Source organism: Terrapene carolina, unplaced genomic scaffold (assembly GCF_002925995.2).
Source record: "Terrapene carolina triunguis isolate 2854851 unplaced genomic scaffold, T_m_triunguis-2.0 Scaffold85, whole genome shotgun sequence".
Lineage (NCBI taxonomy): Eukaryota > Metazoa > Chordata > Testudines > Emydidae > Terrapene > Terrapene triunguis.
Window position 1 is genome coordinate 41,462,369 of NW_020664436.1, and position 12,239 is coordinate 41,474,607.

The 12,239-nt window shown below is 39.6% G+C and overlaps 1 protein-coding gene across 1 annotated transcript in view; it reads right to left on the reverse strand.

Annotated features, from left to right (window-relative positions):
• Positions 1–4,728: 4,728 nt before the first annotated feature.
• The window catches only part of UST (uronyl 2-sulfotransferase), a 276,063-nt gene continuing 268,552 nt past the window's right edge, over positions 4,729–12,239 (reverse strand). Inside the window, exon 8 of the mRNA XM_024200172.2 lies at positions 4,729–9,237. Within this exon, the coding sequence (XP_024055940.1) occupies positions 8,954–9,237 (284 nt within the window). The 3' untranslated portion in view covers positions 4,729–8,953. The remainder of the gene's footprint in view (positions 9,238–12,239) is intronic.

Sequence of the window (12,239 nt, forward strand, 5' to 3'; positions counted from 1 at the left end):
AGGAGACATGCGCATTGCTGTTTGACACTGTGATATTTAAAGGACAAAGTAGAGGTCAAGTTTGCTGAACTGTTGCCAAATTCCAATGAGGTTTAGCACGAAGAGCCCCATGCACTGACCAATGGACTGTGACTTACAAGGGTCGGATTATAAAGAGTCACTAGAAAACTCAGCTTCTGGCCAATATTAATGGGCCAAATCAAGGTCTCCAGGGCAAAACCTGCTGGAGTTCCATAGTGACGTGGAAAAGTCAGGGAGTTTTCACACACAAGTTTCTGAGTTTCCATTGTGAGGAGTGGGGTTTTCACGTCCCGAGTGAACATGGCCTTCCGACCTCACCGAGGGAAACTGCACACATCTTAGCCCTTCTGTGGGGTACTCACTGCACAGGTGGCGCTCATCCCTACTATCCACAAACCCACTTCCCCAAAGCAGCATAGTATCCTTGGAAACCATGCTCCCATTGACCCAGCCCTGCCCTCACCCTAGAAAAGGCATTAGAGAGGGTTTTCCACAGTAAGTTCTCTCAGGACCAGCACGAACCTGTCCACAAGATGTTTGGCAGGAATGTCCAGAGGCTGGTTGCAATAGAGAAGCTGCCTCTTCTTCCCTCCCCACCCTCCAGGTTTTGGGATAGCTACTTCTGAGGCTCCTTTCCTCTCCTTATGCACTTACCTGCCAATGTCGGTTGGCAATTGTGCACATTTCAGACTTGTTCCTTAAAAGTGAAGGGGTTAAATTCAACTCTCTCTTCCCACAGGAATTACATCAACAGAGCTGGCCTCAAATCCAATATTTGGATCAGAAACCAGCTTTAAAACACATACAGAGTGGAGATCCAGGGGTATTAGATTCATCCTACGCAAGCTTTGCAGCAATGGCAAAATTTAGAGCTGGGTTCAGCTTCTGTATTTCCCTCTACAAAGTGTGGGATGGGCAGATGCAGAATTTTGGTCTGTGCCCATTTTCATTCATAAAATGTGCAAGATGCTTCCCAGAAGAGGGAGAGCTCCTGCCCCAAAGGGTGTACACTCTATGCGGTAGATGTGACATAGCAAGTGAGGTCAAATGAACAGCAATGGAGAGATGGGGTAAAGGAAGGTGAGGGTTACAGCCGTAAGATCACTGGATTGCTATCTTCAGGCACAGGCACTTTTGCGGGGAGGGAGGAACTGTTTTTTTAATATAACATTTAGATTGTAAACTCTTTGGAGGCAGAGACTGTCTTCTTGTTCTGTTTGTGGAGCACATACCACAATGGGGACCCGGCCCATGGTTGGGTTTTCCAGGCACTATTGCAACACAAATAATAAACAACAACAAGCAAGATAATATAACAAGAACCCTTTGGTGCAAAATAGCACGTGGATGACCCTGAGGCATGCTGCAAGCACCATTGATTTGACTGGGATTTTGAGAGGAAGCTGTGGGTACATATTTGGGGGTGGTTAAAGGGGCTGTTGTGCTGATCTACTTCATTCACTATTTATATAATTTTTTTTTGCAGTCATTTGCAATTGCCTAGAGCTGTTTGTCTGGGTGTTTATTATTTAAACTCTAAAGAGAGAATAAATAACAGCAACTAATCATAAAGGAATTAGGGACCTCATTCCTCACATTTAAGATTTTACATTGCTCTTACTGAAAAAAAGATCCACTTATTAAAATTACTCAAGACCAATATTCTGCCTTCTACCAGCTAGTGGCCATCGAAAGAGAGGAGGGTTGGTCCATTGGTTAAGACACAAGTTTGGGACTTGGAAGACATGGTTGAAGGCCTGTGCTCTGCCACAGACTTCCTATGTGACCTTGGGAAAGTCACTTAGTCATTCTGTGCCTCAGTTCCTTATGTGTTAAATGGAGATTAATAATACACCCCGACCTTACAGAGGAACAAATACTAAGGACTGTGAGGCACTCAGATACTATGGAAATAGGGGGGGGGGCATAAAAGTACCTAAGTTAGATGGATTGATCAATCAATCTTGGGAAATGTATCAGGTACAGTTTACAATTAGATCTGCTTGACTCTAAAATGGGTGGAAAAAGTTAAAATAAAAAATACCTGCTCATTGATTTCAATGGAAATCAGGTGCTTATCTGCCGTTTGTTCTTTGGAAAATCTCCCCCACAATCTAGTCCTGTGAATTTAGAAGCCCAACTTTAGTTACTCCCTACCCTATTTTTGTGTGTCACAAAGTAACCTCTTTTAGAATCTCTTGTGATATTTAGGGCTGGATTCTCCCACCTGATAACAGCACTTGGCATGGTTGATAGACCTTCTCTCCTTCTGCTTACACAGACCAATGTGGCCTGGAGATTCCCAAATGAGAATTTCCTTTGTGTAGGAGGAACCTTCCTCATGCAGAGCTGGTATAGCAGCATCCCTCTTGCACTAATTCACACTGGGGCTGGGTTTCAATCGCCTCCCTGTGCCTACTCCTTTCTGCTGTGGAAAATCATGACTAGAATGGGGAAGATTACAACTGGCCAGTTTGGGGCCTTACAATGTTCCTTTCATCATTGAGATTCTCTAAGTGCTTGTTTACATGGGGAGCTATTCTAGAATAGCTATTCCTCATTAATTAGTCCTGATTAACTTGGTGTGGAATAAGGCACTCTTACTCCGGAATCAGACTACTCACACAGCGCATTAGGAATAGCTATTCTGCTTTAAATTTACACTTTACCTTAATACAAATTAACTTCACAATGTAGACATGCCCTAACTTTCCCATATCATCTTGGCATGGTATGTACCAAAGCTGCTTATCCAGTAATAGCTTGAATTTGCAGTATAGTGCACTTTACAGTTTGGAAGTGTTGGGCAAACATTAGCTAATGATTCCTAGTCCCTGATTGTCCGTAGCACTGAATTTGGAGGTAATAGGTTGGCAGTACCAGAGATCAACCTGGGTAGACTTTGTTCAGGCAGGTCCATGAATCCAATCAATTCCTGGTCTTCATTCACCAGTGAAGGCTATCTCCTTGTGAAGACAGTTAGTACATTTTCTTGGGCAGGTTTGCAGTTTTGAAGTGTGTAAGAAAGAACTAAAAAAAAAAATTAACTCAGTGAAGCTCGTACGTGAGGCTGCATTTGGTTTTAACTCATGGTCCTACTTTGTCAACTCACCTGGTAAAACTGGATAGACACAAGAATGGCAAACAGCTTGTGTAAGGTCTCTGCTGGAACTTGAACCCTTACATTTTCTTAGTTCTCAGGCCTCTGCTCTTATCACTGGACAGCCCATCCCCTCTGGTCCTATCCTAATCCCCGCATTTCTTCACAGCACAAACTTCCACAGAGCTGGGTACAATTCATTGCCACTGGCATCTCTGTTCAAGACACACTAAAATTGGAATAGAAAGACTGTTACAGATGAGGTATATTGAAAGGCCTATGTGAGGAAGGTTTGCATAAAACCTGCTCCCATTATCTCCTCTTTTAAGACAGCTAAATTCTCCCACAATCACTTAAATACAAAAAGACTTGCAAACTTCCTTTACATACTAAGAAAAGGAAATCCACATGTTTATACTCAAATCCACATTCAAATACACCAGTGGCTCTCAAACTTTTTTTTCACATAGCAAGCCTCTGAGTGCGACCCCTCTTATAAATTAAAAACACTTTTTTATATATTTAAAATCATTATAAAGGCTGGAGGCAAAGTGGGGTTTGGGGTGGAGGTTGACAGCTCGCGACCCCCTGAGGGGTCCCGACACCCAGTTTGAGAACCCCTGAAATACACCATTGGTCAAATCTTACCACTCAACTAATGCTGGCTGTTCTTGGGGAAGCACAGCATGTGGCCAAATACATTTGTGCCACCTGCCGGCCAGGAGAGCTGTATGAGAAAGAAGGAATGCACATGTCCATCAAAAAAGCCAGTATACAATGCTTCAAGTACCACACAGTGGCATGTTTGTGCTGCCAGTCAAGGCGTGTCAGCGTTTCCATTACACAGCCCTATTTTCAACAAGTTATAACAGAGCTGTAAAAATTCCCTCCACACCATAGTTAGGCATAGAGTGCATCCATTTTTGGACAATTTGAAGCAAATGCATCAGACAGCTTTTGAGTTATAAGTGAGGCAAAATATAGGCAGACAGACCAATGGTACTATGTCAATTCATGCAAGCTGAGGATGTGGGCCTTACAAAAAAAATCTTTAACATGCGCTTCTTCCCCTGCTACTCAAGTTTTGCAGGTTAAGGGTAATTTCCACTGAATTGTCTTCCAGTGTGATATGCACATCTGAACGGTTTTGTTTGTGTCTGAACAAGGGCTTAAACTTTCAAACACTGACTAGTGACCAGTGTATACCAGAGAGAGTAGCCCCACTGATTTCATGGCAGTAAGCACTACGGCTGGTAGTGGTTTGCAAGATTAGGTCCTAAGACTGAAATTCCTAATGATAAGGTCTGAGTTGTCTTCAATTTGTACATCAGATCAAGTACATTGATAACAATTTATAAATAACAATGCTGAGTACTTGCTTGTGCAAACAGGATGCTGAATTATTTTCAGTGGACCTCTGTGCATTGATTCCTTTAAAAAAAGAGAAAGTGCTATAGTATTATAATGCAATGATCCTAAATATTCCAGCTTACAGTAATGCTATTGCAAAGCTGGGGCTATTAATATGGAATACTGCAGGGTTTTTTTTTTTTAAGTTAAGGAAAAAACACAATGCACCATTCAACCTTAGTTGTGAATGACAGGACTTTATTTTGTATAGGATTTAAACTTATTGTTTTTAAATTACATTTTGGTGGACAATAGATTTTTTTTTTTTGTTTGAGTGTACAAATGCCATTCAACCTGGTTTCCCCTATCAGTACAAATAGTGTGCCCTCCCTTTAAAAACTAATTTTACTGTAATAAATACTGATAGGAGTCAGACTTCAATGGCTTTTAGCAACTAGAACCTGAAGATTTATTCACCAATGGTTGAATTTTATCACTCCGTTTAACGTTTTTATGGCACTGATCATCAAACTATACAACAAAACCAAAGCAATTCATCACAAAGATCAGGGACAAAGAACTTAAAACAAATTGAAATACTCCAAATGTACCATTCACTTTATACATGTTCAGTTATCTTGAGCTACTCCTCGTCCTCATGCATTTTAGATGTTCTGATGCAGCCATGCACATGGAAGAGAAACAGTAACAAACATGCACCACTATCATCACGATCACTTGAAATTTATAACTAAAGTTTATTTCCCCCCCCAGAATGTTGCACCATAACAATGGTTTATTTTCTGTTTAGTATGACAGCACTGCCACTGGTGATTTTTTACATTTTAAAATGGCTTTAGACTCTGGAAACAATTGGAGCTTTTTAGCCTGGGTATCAAATATAATCTTACCTATGTCTAGAATATCTAGTAAAATGCAGTGTATGGATCGAAGCTGTTTCCCTTTGTACATAAAAATAAGTTCCACTTCACAGCAATAAAGCACACCAGGCAGTGCATCTCTGGATATTTACGACACTTATCAGGTGGTTAAAGTAACTGAGTCTTTGGCCTTGTACCTCAAGGCAATTCAAGATGTAGAATAACCACCCAGAAACAACCTGCCTGAATCTCACTGTTGCAGTATGGCCTTTTAGATAATAAATTATGCTGTATAAAAGAAAGCTCCAGAGGGTGAGATTCCAGATGAAGTGCCATCCATTGGCATTACATCCAGATAAGGAAAACCTGGGTATCCAAACAGGCTATGATGAGAAGGAACCAAACAGGATATGGCGAGGCAGAGTAGAACAGCACAAGCTGTATTTTCAAACATCACTGGAGTTAAAAACAAAAACATCCCAATAAACAAAACCTCCCCCCACCCTCCCACACGGGTTTTTTATATTTCAGAATCTCAGAGAGGGTAGTGAATAAGTTAAAGAATATTTCATACCAAACAAAGATTCCTTTCATTTAAAGCTAAGCTAATGTACAGATATGTTTTCTTATTTTTATCAAGTACACACCCGCCCCCTCCCGCAAGATTTACAAGTGCATATACGGCACTTACTGCAAAGCTGTAGTGGGCTAAAGGTTTATAACAGTGATTTTTGTTTAAAAAAAAAAAAATCCATCGGACCAAAATAAAACCATTTAAATCAACTCCTTCCTGAGCAACTTAGAATTTGGAATGTGCTGGAAAGTTATAATAAATAAGTCAAAGATTAACCAGCTTAAAATGTACTTTTTAAACATTAAAGTAAAATATAAAACATTTCATGACAGACAAAGGGACTGTTGGGTCAGGAATTGTAGACGTTTATGTGCCAAACACATTCATGAAGTTACCATTCAGGGAGAAGAGGCCAGGTCAATTGTTAGGAAAAATACAACATTAAAACCCAGAGAATAAATCACGTACCAGTTTTTGTGTTTAGGTTATAAAGTAATCAGGGCTGAAGATATCATTAAATTAAGATAAAAATAGACTGAAATGTCTACAGTAAGCGGAAGTGAATTTGCAGGAAGGGTGAATGAGTTAAGTGACTGATTATTCTGCTATGACACTTGTGAAAGGACTCGAACAGAATTTGTTTTAAAAAGATGAGAACATTAATTGTCTTTCCAAAATATAACAATTCCACAGTGTGTAAACTAATCATTACTCTTTCAATGTAATTTCATAGAAACCACTTAAAATATACAATGCAGCAGATTCATATTTTAGTGACTATGTTAATTGTTATCTATGCCACTTGCAGCTTTCTTTAATGCCTTCCTTCACAGTAGTGCATTGGTACCACACAACTGGGATGTAAGGAGTGAGAATAAAATTCCCCCCTGTAATATTTTCTGCAAATTATCATGTCTTAGCACAGTTATGCTTCTTTACTTCTGTTCTCTGCGGACGAGTATAATAAAGACCATTTAGATGATCAAGATGGTCCACCATATATTTTGGCTCCCTGCAGGCTCATGGAAGGGGAAGCCTCTGGAAAGCACTTCATAGCTTGGGCCTGTACACGTACCTCAATCACAAAATAACTTTTGCTTTTTACTTCCAAATGAAGGTCCATTTTGCAGACTATACATAGACAGTGAAACTCCCCTGAAGCAATTACCAAAGAGACCAGCCAAAATTGCCTAGAACAGTAATTTTCAACCTTTGGTCTGCAGACCCCTGGAAGTTTGCAGACTATGTCTAAGATTTCCAAAGGGGTTTGCAACTCCATTTGAAAATTTTTAGGGGTCCTCAAATGGAAAAAGGTTGAAAACCACTGGCCTAGAAGAAATCTAGCAAGTATTAAATTGTGAATATAGGCACAGCCCCGTGCAAGGTGTGGTGCACATGTTGTACCACTGCAGAAGTGATGTAGGGAGGCATTGTGATGTAGAGACACCCCTCAGAGCCACAATTCCTCCTGCACTTCTTCCTTGGTCTATGCGCTAGTAGTTTACCCCTGCTCACGCCATACTGACAAGCGAGTGTGCATGCGAAGCCAAGACTCCACCCATCCCTCACTCACTTGGTTCCAGGAAGGGAGCAAACAGGAAGTAGCTCTGCTTACTCCTATGTGCATGGACCCAAGATTGGAGTAGTCTGTTTAGGAGTGCAAACTAGATACTTACTGGCTCGTATGGGCATGTTGTCCAAGTTAAATTCAAGCCCTAAATATCACAAAACCGTACCAGAAATCCTGGGGATACCTTAAATGGAACTGTCCCCATTTCATCACCCAGTCCCATTCACTCCACTTTTTAGTGTTTCCTGATAACAATACTTAAACTTTCAGTGTTGTTCATATCAATATACCATTGAATGTGTTTTGGTTTTTTGATGCTACATTGATATTTTTGTTGTTGTTTTATTTTATCATTATGCAGTATGTAAGATGTCAGTCATACCTGTCAATGTCTCTTATTATAAAAAACATCCCTCATTTTAAAATCACGTTTACTTTACTTCCACCCAAATTTGGTGTCCTCACCTGTATTTCACCTTAATTCTGTTAATTATTTGCATGAGATATGAAGACTCACAGAACTGAGGTTATAGAAATGTTGTTCATACTAAAGGAAAGAGTTTCTTGCATGAATAACTTCTATGTATAATTTTGGGTCTGTGTCCCAGGGTAGGAACGACAATAGTATACTTTTTTTCTTTAAAATAAAAACTACGCACCACACCTCTTCCTCCAGGGCCTAAGAGCAACATTCTCAGCTGCAGAAGCAAAATCCCAAGACCACACAATACTGTCCCTTTGGCTTTCCATCTACCCATTCATCTCAATCATTCAACTTCACTGATAATTTTTTCCATTTTGACTCTGTGAACCCTTCTAGTTAACTGGGTTCTTTAACCTGTTTTATTTCACCTGATATAATCTGCTTGAAGTGTGCATTGTAGTCCTCTCACTGGAAGCCCCCCAGGGGAGACTCTCTACTCTGTTTTGAGTCCAATATAGTTACGTGTTGTAACAATGGCTCTGGGTCATATAACCGTTTATATTTGCTTGCTATTCAGAGGTTGTTACTATGCTCCAGTGGTATCCCTACTAGCTTATAAATGACGTCAGATGTCCAATGCCACAGTAACGGGCATGGTATTAAGACTTCCTGGTGACAGAGATTTTATGAAAGTTACTTGGTAAATGATGTCTAATATATGTTGTTTTGCAAATGGGTGCATGTGTACAGCAGCATTTTACTGTGCAAAAGTTATTTTGTGATGAGATGACAGATGGTTCCATCTTAAAATCTGTCATATAAAGGATCCTATGGAGTCAAGAAAAATATAATAAAATTAAACAAATATAACCCGCAAAACCGGGTGTCTCTCAATTGTCCCAACATGTGGGAACCTTTTTTTGTTTTAAATGCTGCTGCGCATTAACTCAGTCCCTTAAGGAATATTTTTTTTAATAATAAAAAAATATTGAGAAAGCTGGAGGGGTCACCAGAGGAGAGCTCGGTGCTTGCATCACCTTTTATAGATATCTTCTAACCACTTTTCATCATCTTGCTCCTCATCATCTATCGGTTCTTCAGTTTCCAGGGGAGAAGGAATAAAGAATTCTGGCTTGGGAGGTGGTTCACTGCTATGAGACTTAAGTCCGAATTTGCGCTTTAGCAGGTGAAACTGCTCTTTGACATAGTAGTAGAACTCATATTCATATCTCATGCGCTGGTAGAGGATCTGTATAGCTTCTGGAGAAGGGATGGTCTTTTTCACTGTCACAGTCAGATTGCCAAGTTTCCTATGTTCTGTAAAAGAAAAAAAAAATGGGGATCTGATCAACAGAACCAAAAATCACATTCTTCTTTAGAACTAAGGCACTGTTCTACTGTATTATTGATTTAAAAAAATGTCTCCAGCCCTTTTTGTGTAGTAATTTGTAATATTAAACTTTTAAAGAAGGACAAAGTATAGCAGACCAGACTTTCAAAATTACACTTGCACATTTGCATATGTACATTTGAACATGGCTATTCTATGCATGGACTTATCTAATGATGCTTGCATTAATCTTGTATTTTAGCCAGCATATGGCAAGCTAGGCTCCTAATTGGCCACACTTACATGAGTAAATAGGATCATACAAATGAATGAGCATACTTTAAGTGTACATAAATACATAATCACACCTAGCTTGGGAAAACTTTTCTCAAGTAGTTGGAAGGTTAAATAGCCAATATTTATTAGAGCACAATGGAACCATTGTCTCCAATGTAATATTTAATGTACTTTCTTTGTCTGCTGTAAACATTAGCTATGGGGGAAAATGTTCCCCAAAATAGCAAGGTCTAGTAATTAAAAACTGTACCAAATACTTTGTGTTTTCTTCTTGTTCTAATCTAGATAGATAGTTGGGGAATTGGTAATGAGATATAGTGCCACAAACCCATGCGTTACCTGTTTGAATCCAGCATGCTAGTACTGATCAACAGTTGTTCCCACCTGATGATTGTTTGCTTGCCTTTGTGAAATGAGTTTGGTGAGTTACAGTCTAGTGCCCAGTGGAAAGCCTTAGTAGACATGTCAAGGACTGGCTATGCATGGGGACTTCTCACCCTAATGGTGGTCCCTCCATGGTTAATTAAGGTGCATTGACTGGACTGTCTGAAGAATCTTTCCCTGTCCTGAGTCTATAGGATTCCATCCATCTGATACCTTTCACAAGTGATAAGTTCACATAAAACAACTCAACGCCTAATAAAATTGATCACTTAACAAAAGCATATAGCTGTCTTTTCTCTCCCAAAAATTGGTTTTCTTTTAATGTCGGAGAAAAACACATGCAAGAGCTAGCCAGGTCAGAAGAAGGGCATGTTTACTTTTGTGGTTTCCCAGTTTTCCACTAGATGGAAACATAAGACCAAGAGACAATATTGAGCATCCCCAACATTTTCTTCCTCTTTTGGATAGAGAAGTCACAAGTCAATGCGAGGAGGAGGGAACTGCTCAAAGTGCCATAAATACTGTAGATCAAAAGCCACTTACTATGAAGTACTAACCTTCTAACTGTGAAACCTCCCTAATGTCCACATTTTTCTTTAGCAAAAGTGGAGATGGAAATATAAAGTGGTGAGGAATTCATCTCTATAACTAATCATATTTCCTGACAGTTTTCCCAATGCAGAGCATACAATATTCATGATTTATAGTAACAGAAAGGGAAACAGCAGTACATTATGTGGGACATATAAGTTTGGATCTAAAATGAAGGCTATATGTTATAAAAAAAGATTGAGAGTTGCATTGAAAGGTTCAGGCTGGAGAGCTAAGAAAAGGGGATTCATGGATTTTGGTCCTACCACTGATACCTTGATCTCAAAATATTAGATAACATTGAAATGAAATAAGAGATGAAACAGCAAGATGAGACAGTTGTTCCACCTGACTGTCACCTCGGTCTAAAAACAGTGCTACAAGACAATGGTGACAGAGATTCTGAGTGATGGATACCCTTAGTTAGAGCAAGGACAAAGGAGGTATTGTATATCCTATACCACTTGGCAAGTTTCCTTGAAATAAAGAGAAAGGCCTGTTTATACATTCCTTTATACCACATGCATCACCACGGTCTCTCAACATCTTCATGGTGATTTATTAGAGCCCAAGATCTTCAGATTGACCTGAAAGCATTAAGTATGTCTATTCACAAATCAACAAACCCAACAGGAAGAAAAATTTGAGAATCTTATTCTTCTCTGAGTTTGTCTTCTTTGTCATTAAACTTATCTCTGTGTTATAGCAGATCTCGATTGTACCAGACTGCCATTATCTAAAAGGTCTACTGGAATATTTTGCCTTTGGTGCTAAGAAAAACTGTTGAGGCGAAACCATGTGCTCTCTCTCTCTCTCTCTCACACACACCCCCTTTTACTCTGGTAGCCTACAAAGAAGGACTTATCCTTCACAAACTTCCTGATACATACATTATTAGTTGAGGGGCACCAGTATACAACCATTTTAAAAACAACTGAACTAATTTTTATCTGTTCAGTTCTTTATACTTTGTTACCTCATCCTTTACTACTACTATTTGCATGAAAACAGGATCTTTGATCTTGGATAATTTCTCTGTTTCTGCTTCTCATTTCTTCCCTGAAGTGATTATCCTCTGTGCCTCCCAATTGCCAGTAAGAAATCCAAATATTCCACACAACTTTAGTCACTAACTGTCACAACAGAGGGGCCTTGATATTTCTGTTGGAGTATCCACTTTACTGTGCCTGCAATTACCACTACAGGCTTGGACAGATCCAAGAGGACACAGCAGTGGAGTATGGAGAAGAGAGATCTTATGGCACTGGAGGGGCTAGTTAAATTAAATTGCCCACTAGGGAAGATTTATTGGTAGCTGCCTCTTCTTGGGCAAAGAAGTAACAAAACACAACACACCAGCATGTTGAGGCAAGACTACCATGGACAGCTCAACACCATGGTTTAATATAACTAAAAAGCTACTTTTGGTCTATACAGTATTCCACCCAAAGGAAGCCATTGTAGTTTACAAAGAAAGGTTCGAATCCTGCATAGCACCAACATGTGCATAATTTTGCTCAAGTGAGCTGTCCCACTGAAGTCTGTGGAGCTGTTAATGTGAACAAAGCTATGCATATGCTTAAGTGCTTCACAGAATCAGGGCCCATATATACACGTTTGAATAATTATTTACATATATGTTTACAGGATAGATGAATAGCTCCAAAGGCAGAGTTTCTAGGAGGAACAGTGAAACAACTCAGTGGACTCCAACAGC